Here is a 16,913-nt window from a genome sequence, read left to right as displayed (position 1 = left end):
CTCCATCACTTTCTTAAGGCTAGACAATAAATCAAGCCCTGATTTGTAGCACATTTGATTTCTGGGGTATAAGTGCTAACACAACATGTAACAATCACAAGCCAATTCAAGGTGACTCCAGCACACTATTGCCATAATCCTTAAAATCAAGACACTCTAATGTCCCTTTCTCAAGCCAGGAATCCTATTGATGGCCTTTTGTCAGGTGTACTGTAGAGGGGATTCCTTCTACAAATGCAAGAGTTAATATGGAAAGATGAATATCTCTGGAATCATAGGACCTGAGTTCAAGTCCCTTCTCTGAGAAGTATGACCATGAGCTAGTCACTTAAACTCCTAATGTGTAAAATGAAATGATTGAATTAGGTGTCCTCTCTGGTTCTATCCAGCTTTAGATCTCTACAACCCTATAAGTTTTTGAGGTCCCTTCCAACTCTGAGATTCTAAATCCTTTATCAATGTGGCATAAATCCATTCCCTTTTGTCCTGTTCTTAGTGAAGATGGAGAATAATATAAAAAATAATTTTAACTCACCCTAATATATAGCCCTTTCCAGTTTATAAAACACTATCCTTTGTAAGGAAACTCTTGTGAGATAGAGGTTGTTTAAGTAATATAGAGAACACAGCTACTCACCCACTCTGTTCTTTAACCTAAAAAGTATATTCTTCCCTTGCGGTCTTCTCTTTTCTATGTTCTATTGATCTAGTTCCTTTGGCCTTCTCTGAAGAAAAAGTGCATTTCACTGTCATTTTTTTTTTTAAAAAGGAGTCAAACAGGGAACCTTTCATCTTGACTTCTATTTGGATGCCAAGTCTCATGTCCTCACCCAAGATCATCCTTGGTCTTCATTTTTTGGGGGGTAGAAGATGAATTCCACCAAGCAGGCTTCACTGTCTCCATTCTCCTCACCAGAGTGCCTCTGTTTCCCCAGGTTTGTTGCTCTGCACTCTTATTCAGCCCATGGACCAGAGGAATTAGATCTTCAAAAAGGAGAAGGCATCCGGGTCCTTGGAAAGTACCATGAAGGCTGGCTTAAGGGTGTGTCCTTGGTCACTGGAAGAGTTGGAATCTTCCCACACAACTATGTCGTTCCTATTTTCAGGTTTGTTGCATTATGGTCAGAGATATGAAAAGTCAAAGTCAGTCTATTCCTGAGACCTGATGATGAGAAAGCCAACACTTCTCCACGGCAGGAGCTGCAATTTCTGTCTCAACAACTTCCTCTATGAATCAATTACTTGATTTATTAATTAATGGATCCAATCAGTTACATATAAAGTACTCACTAGGTTTTGGACACTACTTATTACTAGGAGCACAAAAGTAAAAAACAACAATACGGTCTATTTCTTCAGTGTTTTATCCTTTAATTGGTGGGGTCTCAAATGTGTATAAGGTTGAGTGTAATAGAAGCAAAGGAAACAACCAGAGAAAAGTTATATAACCCAAGATATCATAGAATTAGAGATTTAGAGATGAAAGGGGCTTTAGAGGTCATATAGTCCAATCCCTTCATTTTACAGATGATGACACTAAAAATTGGAAAGTTTAAATGACATGCCTAATGCCACATATGTAATATGCTACCAGAAGCAGAGCTGGGATAGAACCTCAGGTCCTTCATCTCTAAATCTAGCACTTTTCCCCACTACAGCACACTTCATGTCCATTGCTAGGCATCATGGAAATTTTCCAATGGAAGAAAAATAAAATAATAGCTAACATTTATATGATATTTAAAGGTCTGCCAAGCACTTTATATATGTCAGTTGAGCCTCGAGGCAACTCTTCTGAGGTATATACTATAGGTATTCTTATTCTCATTTCACAGATAAAAAATTGAAACACAGAGAAGTCAAATAATGATAATAATTAAAGTAATGATAATCACAAACCTAGTAACACTAGGAAGGGGGATTTATAGTCAGTCTTTCTGACTCAAACTATACCACACTGCTTCCCCCAAAACATGTTGAGAAATTTCCCAGGATGCTGGGGCATTAGCTTGAGTTTCCAGAAACCCACACTACTCCTTATCCTTCCTCACCAAGAAAAGGAACAGGTTCCCACTCCCAAGCCTTCTGCTGGAGCTATACTATAATAACAATATTTTTTTCCAGTTTGTAACACAAATGAAAACTTCACTGATCCAGCCATCTGGCCATCTATATGTAGGGAGCTGATCAGAGGAGGTCTCTGATTAACCTGATGCAAGCTTGTAGGGACCAGTGAGCTTTTGTTTGGGACTTCAGTGAATCTCCCTATGAAGGGTTTGGGCTTGCCCACTGTCAGTTTCATGAAAAGGATTAAGAACTTTTTCTGGGCATTAGAGATGATTTGGCAGATTATGTTGAACACACATACACACACACACACACACACACACACTCTCTCTCTCTCACACACACACACACACACACACACACTCACACACACATATACCATCTATGGTGTCTCTCTCTCTCCATCTTCCATCTCCCAAGAAACCCAATTCCTTTAAACTGCAGAACTTCAGTAAAAAAAAAAATTGCAAAGGGTAAAGAGGCACTCCTAGGTCATCATAACACAACAAGGATCTCTTTATGACATACCACAGGGTCACAGCTTCCCGGCAAAAAATAGTCCTCTCTGTTCCCTTAATAGATTGCTTATCGGAATCCTGGATTCAGAGGTTTAGGGGGCCAGAGTCTGTAAGGGAGCTCATACAGAGGACAAGGATGATGGTAAGGGTGGGGAGGTCTGAAAATCATGTCATTGATAAGAAAGGTGGGAGGAACTAGAAGGCTTTAGGGGGAAAAATATTAAGGGTAAATAACATGAACTTTGCTTTTTAATACTCAAGGGTTATCTTTTGGAAGAGGAAAATTAAACATTTCCTTTATGGCTTCAGAGGTCAAAACTCTAGGATCAGGTGAAAATGGTAAATACAGTGAGGGAAAATTTAACTTGCTAGAAAATGTACTCTTTAAAGTTGTCCAAAATAGGATGGGCTTCTTTGTGAAGTAATGAGCCCCCTGACATTGAAAATACATAAAGTCAGAATTGGGTGATCACTGTCATAGATGGTATGGAGGTGACAGGGGAAACTGGGGGGGGGGGGGGAATGGAGTCCCTTGCAAGAAGTAAAATATTGAACTCGATAATTTTTATGGTGAAGATACAATTATTCTCTCAACTCAATAGCTGAGGATATCAAATGAAGCCCTAATTGCTCTAGCAAATGGCTGAAGAGCTAATAAATAGCTTCATTCCTCAGAATTTGTCCTGAATTCCCCCTTGTAGAGAGGTGCTTAGAGCTAAGGTATTAGTTTACATATTGACATCAACCCAAGATCCTTGTTATGTCAACAAAGACCCACAGGTGCTAGAGGCAAGATTCAATTCCAATTAGCTAAGAGGCACTTAGGATTTCTTTCTTGTCTTTTTGGCTTTCCTCCTATTATGGGGGTTGTTGTTATTTTAGACATTTGTTAAGTTCTCCTCCAGAAATGGCTGCATGTCAGGAGTGGGTAAGGGGGGTGGAGTTTCAGTTCCACAAAGATCCAATAAACTACTTTGAAGCTCATAAAAGACTTGCTTCCATCCTGTAGATTACAGTTATCATTGTTCTGAGTTTTCAGAGGTTGCTGCTGTAATCACTGGTTTTTTTTTCCCCCTATGGGCATGAGTAGTTCAGAAGAACAAGGCATGATCCTCAAATCTCTGATAGGATAAAGTGAGTTTGGAAGATATCCTCTGGGTAACTGTAGCACCAGCTGTTTTCCAGGTGTTAGACATGTTGGTGCTTTACCTGAGCTGCCTAAATGCAAAATGAGTCAGCTTACCTCAAGATCTTGAGCATGGGCGACAGATGCCACGTTTTCTCATCTGGACACAGACAACATCTGTCCTTAACTAATCTTTCTAATATGGAAAGATCAGTTCCTCTCACTCCTCAGGCCTTACTAATGCTGCCACCCTTAATTTATAAAGATGTCCGTGTTCACTCCTGATGAGCAGCACATACTTTGAGTTTAATAGATTGGACTGTGGTTTTCCAGGAGTAAGGAAAAGTGTATATAGATTCATCTGTTCTCTTGCTCAGCACTTCTTTTGATTAAGAACAGGAATTTACAAAAGGGCTGACAGAAATCAAATGGGTGGTTCAGTGAATAGAGAACCAGACCTAGAGACAGGAGGTCTTGGGTCAAATCTGGCTTCAGACACTTCCTACGTGTGTCCATGGGCAAGTCATTTTAACCCCCATTACTTAACCCTTACCACTCTTCTGTCTTGATTCCAAGATGAAAGGTAAGAGTTTAAAAAAAAATTCTGTGGCCACAGATTAAAGAAACATGATGAGCCACATAAAGGGCGAAGTTGACCTCATTTGTACCTATCTTATAGCAGTTACATATTTTCTGGATTTACAGCAAGCAAGATTTCAAGAAACCAAAAGCTAGAGTGGCTCTTGGCTATCAATAGAGTGGGCAGAATGGACTAGAAGCAATTCTCTTATCTGGCAAAGTCAAAGATAAAGACCATTTGCAAGCCACAATTTGGTACTCTGGTCCTCAGTTTCTGTACTGTAAAATGAAAATATTAGACTTGGTGACCTTCAAGATCCCTCCCAGCTCTAACATTCTATAGCCTATGATTTGTGCTTCTGTGCCAGACAGTGAAATGTTTGAATATTATCCATTTCCCATGCTAGGTTATGTCGTAAGCTAAATCTAGTTGCTAAGGCTACCTTACCCTGTCTGTCCTCTGGGTACTTATTGGCTTATACCCAGGTGAAACAGGTAGGAGCTGTTCTACTATGCTCAGCGTTGAATAAGCAATATAGAAATTTTGCCAGTGTCTGACCATCCCTATCCTTTCTTCTCCCACCAATGGGGACTATCAGAATAAAGGTCTGGCACAGTGCAATATCTTTGGCATTTTTTCTGTCTGTCTGATGGACAAAGTACAACATTGTTCCTGTCTCAGAGGCAGAAAAGTAGGAGATGTAGTCTCAGTTGATAGCCAACTTCACACTTAGGGCAATGAGAACCACCTTGAGATCCCAGGAGCTACAAGATATCCTTGAGCAAGGGATCATTCCCTTTTGCCTACCATAGCCTCACCATATGGAAAACAAGGATCATCTATAATACCTGCCCATCTGTGGTACTTTAGGTATTAATAAGTGTTTGCAAAGTGCTTTTGATAATTTTTTCTTAAACACTGGCTAAATCCAGAATAATGGGATAATGAAATAGCTTGTTTACTAAAGAACATAGAAGCCATTGGCACTGGCCATGGAACTGAGGCTCCAGGAATTCCTGGTACTTGGGCCAACCCTGAGCTCAGAAAAATTAGACCACACCCTAAGAACAATTCTCAAGCAATGAAGGGACAGGTTGAACAATTCTGGAACTGGCTTCCTTAATTGTGTGTGGTCCTTGTGTTGAAATGACCTTTGCTATTTCCCTCTCTAGTTCACCAATTAATTTTTCAGAGACAAAGAAGCTAGATGGCACAGTGGATTGAGCACTGGTCTGGAGTTAAGAAGACCTGAGTTAAAATCCAGACACTTCAGCCACTTCCTAGCTTATGACTCTGGACAAGTCACTTCACCTCTGTTTGCCTCAATTTTATCACCTCTTAAGTGAGGTTAATAATAGCACCTACCTCCCAGGGTTGTTGTGAGAATCAAATGATAGTGTTTGTAAAATGCTTAGCACAGGGCCTGGCACCTAGTAAGCACTATATAAATGTTAGCTTACATTTATTATTATTTCAAAAAACACTTGATTCCTGAATCCTGACAGGCCTAATACTTGGCTTGGCAACAGCGAATGGTACTCAAGCTCAGGTGATTTCTCTTGTTCTCTCCCTGCATGGATAAATCTCCATGGTATAGCCTGACCTCTATATCATCAACTAACTCTGAACCCTCATTGATGTTCCAGTCAGTGGAAAACAGAGAAAGGAAGTCCCTTTTGGTCCCAGGCACTAACTTTTGTCGTTAGGTGTACCTCCATTAGGAAGCACTGCCCAGGATAAAGTAATACCTCATTTATCTTGGTAAAAACACCAATCCATTATTAAGCCATAAATCACCCTTTTAAGTAAAAGAAGAGGAAGGAAAGAATCCCAGGGGAAAAAAAACAGAAGTCTTTTGAAAGGAAGGGGGCCATAGAAGAAGCATATCATTGCCAGCCATACTATACTTTCTTCCCAGTGAATTAGCAGCAGTAATTTTATCAGCAGTGACAAACTGAATTATGGGACTACTTGAGGGAAAGCTTCCTTTTGAGCCAGAGTTAGGTTAGAGAGTACACCGCCTTTCCCAACAAATAGAAGAATTAGTACATGGCCCAAAGTGACAGCTGCTCATGTGTAGGGTTCAGCAGGCATGACAAGACTGAAGCAGCCTGACAGCCTTTGGTGATTCTCTGACCACTTTCCACTGGCTGAAAACTTGGAGCCTAAGGGGAGAGTGTTTGGGACCCAATGGGTACTTTGGTTGGGTTAAATTGGTTTTTGTTTTTTTTTAACCACCTACATGTAATAACAAATTTCCACATAAGTTTTCCCAAGTTATATCCAAATTGTCTCTGTCCTTCCCTTCCCTCCTACTTCCCAGAACTGGCAAGCAATTTGATCTGGGTCATATATATATATATATATACTGTCAGGCAAAACATATTTCCAATATTATTCATTTTTAAGTGAAAAATTACATAAAACCAAAATCTCAAAGCAAAGTGAAAAATTACATGCTTTCATCTGCATTCTGACTCCAATGTTTCTTTCTCTTGATGTGGATAGCATTTTTTGTCGTAAGTCCCTCAGAATTGTCCTGGATCATTGCATTGCTGCAAGTAGCTAAATCTATCACATTTCATTGTTCTGTAATATTGCTGTTACTGTGTACAATGTTCTTCTGGTTCTGCTTCTTTCTCTCTGCATCATTCATGTAGGTCTTTCCAGCTCTTTCTGAAATCACCCTATTCATCATTCCTCATAGTACAATAGTATTCCATCACCATCATACACTATAATTTGTTCAGCCATTTCCAAATGGGTAGACATCCTGTCAATTTCCCTCTCTTTGAGATAATCAGGAAAAATATTTGTACAAAAACATTCATAGCCACACTCTTTGTGGTGGCAAAAAATTGGAAAATGAAGTGGTATCCCTCGACTGGGGAATGGCTGAACAGATTGTGGTATGTGATGGTGACAGAATACTATTGTGCTGTAGGAATGATGATCTGGAGGAATTCAATATGAACTGGGAGAGCCTCAATGAACTGATGCAGAATGAAATGAGCAGAACCAGGAGAACATTGTACACAGAAAGTGAAACAGTGTGGAACAATCCAATGTAATGGACTTTGCTACTAGCAGCAATGCAACAATGCAACACACCTGAAGGACTTATGAAAAGGAATGCTATCCACATTGAGAGAAAGAACTAGGGGAGTAGAAATGCAAAAATAAAACAACATCACTTATCACATGTATATATGGGTATGTGATTTGAGATTTAGGCCTTAAAAAATTGCTCTATAGTAAAAATGAATAATATGGAAAATAGGTATCAAGTAGCAACATTTGTATAACCCAGTGGAATTGCTTCTTGGCTCTGGGAGGGGGAAGGGAAGAAGGGAGGGAAAGAAAATGAATCATGTAAAATTGGGAAAACATTTTTTTTAAGCTAATTAATTAATTAATTAGTTGAAAGCACAATTTCCCACTTTGCCACCACCAAAAGAGCCGCTGTAAATATTTTTGTACAGTTCTTAAGAGAAAACAAGTCAACCTTAATATATAGTGGTATCTTGTATAATAGTTTGATAAAATGTTGGGATTTGTTATTCATCCAGTTAAAAAGAATTTATTGAACCCCAATGGTAAGCAAGTCACCATCTCCCAGGACAGTTAATCCTCAAAAGAACCCTGTAATGCATAGATGCTGTAATAATCTCAGTTTCAAGGTAGAAGAAACTAAGGTACAGAAAGTTTAAGTAATTTAACTAATTAGTTGCACAGATAGTGTCTGGGGTGGGATTTCTACCCATAAGTAGAAATTGCTACCCTCAAGAAACTTCACTTATTCAATCAATCTGCATTTGTTAAAAGCCTAATAAGTATATGTGAAATACTGTGGCAGGATGGCACTAGATTGTTGCTTAGAATCAGGACAATGTGAGTTCTAGAGCCATCTCTGACACCTACTGGCTGAGTAACCTGGGCAAGACACTTCAGTGTCCTAGGCCAGTGAAATCATGGGGTCTGATGAAAAAAAAAAAATAAGTACACATGATCAATATATTATTGATCATATCAGGAATAGAGTTTCTACCCTCAAAGATATTACAATCAAGGTTTGTCATACTTTAAAAAAAAAAAAGAAAAGTTTTAATTTTTTAAAAATAGAATATAGTCCTTTTTTTTAAGAGGACTACAATTGAGGCAGCTATGTAGTAGAATGGATAGAGTTTTGAACTTGGAGACAGAAAGACCTAAAATCAAATCCTGATTCACACAACTACTAGCTGTGCAATCCAGGTTAGACACTTCTTATCCTCTATTTCTTCATCTATAAAATGGAGATAGCAACGGCACCTACCTAACAACATTGTAGTGAAAATCAAATGAAATAACAAATGCAAAGCCTTTTGAAAAATCTTAAGGCACTAGATAAATGGACCAGATATCATACACACTGAGCAAGTAGCTATGGTCTAAGTTATTTACTCAAGTGCCAAGAATAACTTTAGTAAGAATGATTGGAATGGGGCAGAGGTGAAATAACAGTTCTGCCACTTCTATAGCAGACTTGAAAATGAGAAATCGTACTCTCGTGGAAGCGTCTCTAATAGCTCTCTGCAGTTAGAGATTTCTTTTTATTTTTAATTTATTTTTAAATTAGGGATATCTTGCCTTAATCTTAAATTGGTGACCTGGTTTTGAATAGTTTAAAAGGTAGTCTAGGTGGCTGAATGGATAGAGAGCCAGGCCTTCAGGCCTAGAGATGGAAGGTCTTGAGTTCAAACCTGGCCTCAGATATTTCCTAGCTATGTGTCCCTGGGAAAATCACTTAATCTAGTTGCTTAACCCTTTACTGTTCTGTTGCCTTAGAACCAATACTTAGTATTAATTTCAAGATGAAAGGTAAGGGTTGGTTTGTTTGTTTTTTAAACCCTTACTTTCCGTCTTAGAATCAATACTATGTATTGGTTCTAAGGCAGAAGAGTTGTGGTAAGGGTTGGACAATGGGGGTCAAGTGACTTGCCCAGGGTCACACAAGTAGGAAGTGTCTGAGACCAGATTTGAACCCAGGAACTCCCATCTCTAAGCCTGGCTCTCAATCCACTGAGCCAAACAGCTACCCCCTTGGCATTTGTTTTTAAGAAAAGGTAGTCTGGTTTGGAGGAAGATGAGGAGCCAGAAAAACAGAAAGATTGCCAAATTTAGAGTATGAGACCGTGGACTAATTAAACATAGGTGGTACCATAGATAAAATGCTGGACCTGGAGTTGGGAAGATCTAGGCTCAAATACTGCCTTAGAGACTTACTAGCTATGTGACCCTGGGCAAGACACTTAACTTCCCTCAATCTCAGTTTCCTTATCTGTAGAATGGGGATAATAATAGCACCTATTCCATTTGATTGTGAGCTTCTTAAAAATAGGGACTGATTTTTGCCTTTCTTCATATCTCCTTTACTTTAGTAGCACAGTACCTGATTTGTAGTTGTTTCAGTCATGCCTGACTCTTTAGGATCCCATTTGGGGTTTCCTTAGCAGAGGATACTAGAATGGTTTGCCATTTCCTTCTCTGGCTCATTTTACAGATAAGGAAACTGAGGCACATAGGGCTAAGTGACTTGGCCAGGGTCACCCAACTAATAAGTGTCTGAGGCCAGATTTGAACTAAGGAAGATGAGTCTTCCTGACTCCAGGCTCAGCATCCTATGCACTATGGCACCACCTAGCCGCCCTACCTACCTGGCTTGTAGACACTTAATAAAAGGCAGGTAGAACTGTTAACTACTTCGTGGAGTTGTAGGGAAGGATCAAAAGAGATAACATGCTATGCAAAACTTAAGATCTTTCTTTTTTTAATATTTTTAAACCCTTAACTTCTGTGTATTAGTTCCTAGGTGGAAGAGTGGTAAGGGTAGGCAATGGGGGTCAAGTGACTTGCCCAGGGTCACACAGCTGGGAAGTGTCTGAGGCCAGATTTGAACCTAGGACCTCCTGTCTCTAGGTCTGAAAACTTAAGATCTTAATAAAACTTAATAAAGGATCATTATTATTGTCATCATGGTAAAATTCTCTTTATTTTCTCTTAAAACCCCCATCAGGAAGACATCTAGTTTTCCAGATTCTCGGACTCCTGCTCTCTATGCCACGTGGACATTATCCACCTCCTCAGTTTCATCTCAAGGGAGCATCTCAGACAATGATCCCAGACAAGGCCATCCCTTTAAGTCAGTCTTTGTGCCAACAGCTGTAGTCAGTCCAGTGAGGAACACAGGTGGACCAGGAGCCTTTGGACAGACCTCTCTTCGGAAAGTGCGGAACAGCATGAGAAAAAGTAAGTGGAGAGGTGAGGCAGCGCTTCTACAACATTTTTGGTCTCAGGAAACACCGTTACACTCTCAGAAATTATTGAGGGGGGCCCATCAAGATGGCTTAGTGGAATAGAGCACTGGGACTGGAGATGGGAAGTCCTGGGTTCAAGTCCGTCCTCAGATACTTGCATCAGACTTAAGGCAGGGGTGGGTAGCAAAAGGGAGGGAGGAAAGTAGATTAAATGTGTAAATGATGACTGCTAGCTCACTCACAAAAGCTGAGAGCATCAGTGTTGTTTAGCCACTGACTTATCTTTCCATGTTCAATCCATAAACATTTGTTAAATACCTACTGTCAGCCTCTAATACAGTCCTAAGGTGAAAATGGAAAAGCCTTCTGGGAGTCTGCAGAAACAAATGCCTGACTCCCCATTAGCTTGCAGGACCAAATACCTATGGAATAAGGACCTCAAGGATCCTGTGTGTTTGAAAGTTACCATAACAAAACAGTATTTCCCCTGCTGGAAGGAGTACCTTTAGACCTGTGTGTATTGAAAGGGAAGCATTAGACCTTTCTCTTGTGTTTCAATTCCCAAATCTTTGTTGTCATTGTCCTTGTTGTTCAGTCATGTCCAGCTCTTCATGACTCCTCGGACTTGTCCACAGAGTTTTGTTGGCAAAGATATTGGAGTGATTTGCCATTTCCTTCTCTACTGGGTCCCCATTTTACGGATGAACTGAAGCAAATAGGTGTTAAGTGGCTTGTCCAAGGTCACACAGTGTTTGAGGTCAGATTTGAACTCAGATCTTCCAACCTCAGGCCTGGTGCTCTATCCACTGCACCATCTAAATGTCCTACTATGATCCTACTATCTCCCAAATCCCCATTTACTTCTATCTCTCCACCAAAAATAATGGCTTCTGATCCTGTCGCTATATATCTGGTAAAAGGCGTCTCTCATTCTTATAATGATATGTCTCAGAAGTCATAAGGGAGGGGAGAGGCAAGGTCAGCTTAATAATCACTTAGACTCCTATTTCCTCATCTTATAAAATGAGGAGTTAACCTAGATAACTCTTTCTAAGATCTCTTCTAGTTCTAGATTCTGTGATCTCATTATCTCCTGACCTGCTTCATGCTATCACTAGCAGTAATTAACGACTAAGAATTCTACAACTGATACAGTAGAAAGAGCCCTGAATTTGGAATCAGAGGACCTGGGTTCAAATTTCTATTTCTGCCATGTATGAAATGTAATGCAGTATTGATGCAAGATCTCTTGCATTTGCAAAATCACCTGAAGCAATCCTGGCAGTTAGGGGAACGTAATGTTGACCCAGCAAATCCCTGGTCTCAAGAAAAGACCATTGGAGCTGGGACTATAAATATCCCTGGAGAACCAACCTGGGGGTTCTGATTTCCTTGACCTCTCCCAGACATCCAGCTACCCCTTAGAATTCCCCTTGGGCCCCGGGAGGAGGGACTTGGTGGGAGGTGGAACGAGGGAAAATTAGTTAGCTGAACCTAACCAGAACACCCCTAAAACCAAGTCATTACCCTCATTTATCAAGCTGGTTGACCACTCTACATCAGGGCAGTGGAATTTATCCCTGGCTAAGGGGCTGGTTCCCTCAGCCTGATCTTACCTTCTGAGACCCTCTGCCAGCACTGGCTGTTCACCCATAGCAACAGCTTTTCCAGACCTCCACCCTCTTCCCTCAGTTTACCCTTGTGTTTAATAAACCCCTTGGCCTGATTCTGAGAGTTTCAGTGATTCATTTATATCATCAACCAGGGCCAGGGGCTGAGGAGAAGGAGGATAGTTATCACTTGTTTCCAGAGGAGCTAGACCAGGTTCACTTCCTGTGGGCTTCCAGTTTCTCACCAGCAAGGAGGGCTCCTCCCTCCTCACCTTAAAAGAGCCTACAGACAGCGGGGAAACTGACTGGCCATCTCAGTTCAGAACCTCACATCCCTGGCTGTCCCAAATCAACAAATACTGGAGTTATAGGCTCCCTGGCCCAGGAGACTTACAGGTACCACCAGCCCCCCTGTTATAAGCCTGTTAAACCCCTTTATTACAGAAATCCATTAGTTTCTGGGTCTCTCCTAGGTTAGATGACAAGGGGTTGTACCAGCTAAGCTTTAAAAGTTCCCGTCTCATGGATTCTGTCATCCTATACAGTTCTCATCTCTCATCTCTGAAAGACAACATCAGTGTTTAAATGTAAAACAGGGACGTGGGCCCCAAAACAGAGCCTTAGAGTGATCCTGAGAGAATGCGTATGATTCATACTGCGAAAGCACTGTCTTGTTCCAGGATATTGCCAAATCATTTTACTTGTGATAAGAATTCCAGATAGGGACATGAATCTGATAAAAGCAAGTAAAGCCCTCTGTCACTGACATAGAAATCATTTTACTTTCCAGATGGATCACTTCAGAGACCCCCCTTCTCTGGGTCCCCGACTATCGCTGGCTCTCTACGGCGGACCCCGTCAGTTTCAGTTCGACCTCAACCATTCCCATCTTATCAGTCAAAATCCATCCCTCCACCATCTATAACTGCTACTGTGGTTGATGCTGGTACGAGGCCTTCTTCAACTAGCGAATCTACAATCATTTTTGGAAGCAGAGGCACTGATAGCAGAGTCCATTCAGCTGCCAACTCCATCATTGTAGAATCCAAAGAAGCCCCAGTCAAGAGTGAACCTCCTATAAAGCCACCTGCATCGGCTCCACCATCCATCCTAGTGAAACCAGAGAACTCCAAAACTGGTGCTGAAAAGGTAGGCATGGGAGACAGCTAGGTGACTTAGGGGATAGAGAACCAGGTCCTGGGTTCAAATATGACCTCGGATACTTTCTAGCTGTGTAGCCCTGGGCAAGTCACTTAACCCCCCATTGCCTAGCCCAGTGATTCCCAAAGTGGGTGCTACTGCCCCCTGGTGGGTGCTGCAGCAATCTAGGGAGGCGGTGATGGTCACAGGTGCATTTATCTTTCCTATTAATTGCTATTAAAATTTTTAAAAAATTATTTTCCAGGGGGCTAAGTAATATATTTTCGGTAAAGGGGGCAGTAGGTCAAAAAAGTTTGGGAACCACTGGCCTAGCCCTTGTTCCTTTGTTGTGGTAGAATTGATACTAAGAAAGAAAATAAGCGTTTAAAAAAAAATAGAAGAGGTAGCCAGGGAGCCTTCATGTGGAAGGGTGGACTTCTCCCCTGGTAAATCAAAAACTTTCACATGGAAAATATTCCAGTTCAAATAGGTCTTGATCAATAATACATGTAAAACCTAGTGGAATTGCATGTTGGCTAAGGGGGGGACGGTGAAGAGAGGGAAAGAACATGAATCATGTAACCATGGGAAAATATTCTAAATATAATTAATTAATTGATTGTTTAATTGGGATTAAATAAATAAAAGTAAAGCCCAGTGGAATTGCTTGATGGCTATGGAAGTAGGGTGGGAGGACAAGAGGGAAAGAACATGAATCATGTAACCATGGAAAATATTCTAAATTAATTAAATAAAAATTTTTAATAAAAAAAAAGAAATATTCCAATTCAGCATTTGAATATAAGCTAGAGAGAATTCTCTCAGGAGTTTACTTTTGATAAAACATGGTACCTGGCTGCTGCCTGAATTAGTTATTATAGAACCACAGAGTTGGAATAACCTCAGAGGTTATCTCGTCCAACCTATGCCTGAAGGAAGATCTCCTCTCCATCATACCCTACAAGTGGTCAGTCAGCCCTTTGCTTGCAGATGTGTCCAGTGAGAGGGAGCCCACTACCTCCCGAAGAAACCAATTCTATTTTTGAATTGCTCAAATCATTAGGAAGCCATTCATTCCAGCCAGCCTAAATGTGCCCCTTTGAGGAGAGTATCTCTCATTGTTCCTAGTTATGCCATGTGGTGCCTGGGAAAACATCTAATCCCTCCTCTGAATGATAACCACCCTTCAGTTACTTGAAGACAGGTATCATGTTCCCCCCACCACCAGCATCTTCTTTTCTTTTCTTTTTTTTAAACCCTTACCTTTTGTCTTGGAGTCAATACTGTGTATTGGCTCCAAGGCAGAAGAGTGGTAAGGGTGGGCAATGGGGGTCAAGTGACTTGCCCAGGGTCACACAGCTGGGAAGTGGCTGAGGCCAGATTTGAACCTAGGACCTCTCATCTCTAGGCCTGGCTCGCAATCCACTGAGCTACCCAGCTGCCTCCTCAGCATCTTCTTTTCTAAGATATAACTATCAATCAGCAAATATTTATTTAGTATCTCCCAAATGCCAGACACTAGATACTTGGGGCACAGTTACAAAACTGAGACTTCCTTCCCTGTAGGTGTTTATATTCTACTGTTTTTTACTGTTGTTGAGTTGTTTTAGTTGTGTCTGACTCTTTGTGACCATGTTTGGCGTTTTCTAGGCAAAGATACTAGAATGGTTTACTATTTCCTTCTCTAGTTCATTTAATAAATGAGGAAACTGAGGCAGACAGGGTTATGTCATTTAGCCAGGGTCACAGAGCTAGTAAGGGTGTGAGGTGAGATTTGAACTCAGGAAGAGGAGTCTTCTTTACTCCAGGCCCAAACACTCCATCCACTGAGCTGTCCATATAATAGGGGAATTTAATATGTTCATAGATAAGTAAATCAAGGATTTTTTTTAATACACTATAATAAGGCAAAGGAAGCGAATCACAAACAACTGGAAGAATCAGAAATGTTATCTTGAAAGAAAGGATAACTTGACCTGAGCTGTAAAGGTTCTAAGACATAGAACTTACCTTCATCTGAAGGTACAGAGGTGAGAGAGAGAGAGAGAGAAAGTAACGTATGGGAACAGCAGGGAGATCCATTGGGTGGGAGCAGAGAGTGAAGGAAGTGGGGTAAATGTTAATAAAACTTGGGGAAAAGTGTTGGAGTCAGATTGTGAAGGGCTTTAATGTCAAAAAGGGGAGTTTTGTATTTTATCCTAGAGGCAATAGGAAGCCACTAAAACTTCTTAATTGAGAGAGTAAAATGAGGAGACTTGCATTTTAAGGATATCAATTTGGCAGTTGTGGGGCAGATGGATGATAAAGGGCAGTAACTAGTTGGGGGAAATATTTTAGGAGCCTGTGGCAATAGTCTGTAATCTTGAGTTGTTTCAGTCGTATCTATTTCTTTGTGACCTCATTTGAGATTTTCTTGGCAAAGATACTGGAATGGTTTGCCATTTCCTTCTCCCGTTCATTTTACAAATAAGGAAACTGAGGCATGCAAGGTTAAGTGACTTGCCCAGGGTCACGCAACTAGTATCTGATGCTGGATTTTAGTTCAGGGTCTTCTTGCTTACAGGGCTTATGCTCTGTCCCTGTTGTAAGAGTCTAGCCTAGATGTAATGAAGGGGAAACTGGGTAGCACAGTGGATAGAGCACCAGGTCTGGAGTCAGGAAGACTTGGCTTCAAATGTGACCTGAAACACTTCCTAGCTGTGTGACCCTGGGCAAGTCATTTAATGCTGATTGCCTATCCCTTTCCAATTTTCCATCTTAAAATTGAGACTAAGAGAGAAGGCAAGGCGGGGTTTGTTTGTTTTAAAGAGTAAATGAGGGCCTAGGCTAGAGTGATAAAATGGCATAAATTCAAAATCTTCCACCATGGAGGTTGTCCTCTTCTGTATGTGATATCTAGAGTTGAATACCATACACTAGGTTTTGTCTGACCAAGCCAGAATACAGAGAAATATCATTTCCTTCTTCCTGGAAGCAATGTAAAAAAAGTAAAAACGCAGACCACAATCACATTATTATCTACTATATTATTGGTTCATAGCAAATGTGTATTTCGCTACACACCCAGACCTACTTCAGAAAAATACTATCTAGCCACACTGCTTCCATCTTATACTTGTGATCTTGTTTTTTGAACCTAAATGTGACTTTACATTGGTCTCTATTAACATTCAGCTCCTTTGATTTGGCCCAATGTTCTAGCTTGTCAATCTTTTGGGATCCTGATACTGGCATCCTTGTGTTAGCTATCACTCTTCAGCCACGTGTGCACTGTGCATATTTGATAAGCATGCCATCTATGCCTTTATCTAAATCATTTATTAAAATGTCAGGAAGCACAAGGCCAAGCACAAATTCCTGGATCACTCCACTGGAGACTCTTTTCAAGTTGACAATAAGCCACTAATGCCCACTCTTTGAATCTGGCCATTATACCAGTTCTGAATCCATTTCTAATTGTTCCAGCATCTATCCCATATCTCTCCATCATTTTCTTTTTTTGTTAATTTTTTAAACATTTATTAATATTTGTTTTTAACATGGTTACATGATTCATGCTCCTACTTTCCCCTTCAC

At 40.6% G+C, this 16,913-nt stretch overlaps 1 protein-coding gene across 1 annotated transcript in view; it reads left to right on the top strand.

Annotated features, from left to right (window-relative positions):
- SH3RF2 (SH3 domain containing ring finger 2) overlaps window positions 1–16,913 on the top strand; it is a 175,143-nt gene that overhangs the window by 145,449 nt on the left and 12,781 nt on the right. Inside the window, exons 7-9 of the mRNA XM_044664516.1 lie at window positions 936–1,106; window positions 10,347–10,579; window positions 12,988–13,346. Coding sequence (XP_044520451.1) covers window positions 936–1,106; window positions 10,347–10,579; window positions 12,988–13,346 — 763 coding nt within the window. The remainder of the gene's footprint in view (window positions 1–935; window positions 1,107–10,346; window positions 10,580–12,987; window positions 13,347–16,913) is intronic.

This window comes from Gracilinanus agilis, chromosome 2 (assembly GCF_016433145.1).
Source record: "Gracilinanus agilis isolate LMUSP501 chromosome 2, AgileGrace, whole genome shotgun sequence".
In the NCBI taxonomy this organism is placed as follows: domain Eukaryota; kingdom Metazoa; phylum Chordata; class Mammalia; order Didelphimorphia; family Didelphidae; genus Gracilinanus; species Gracilinanus agilis.
Note: the sequence above shows the minus strand (reverse complement) of the source record. Positions and strands in the feature narration are given on the sequence as shown.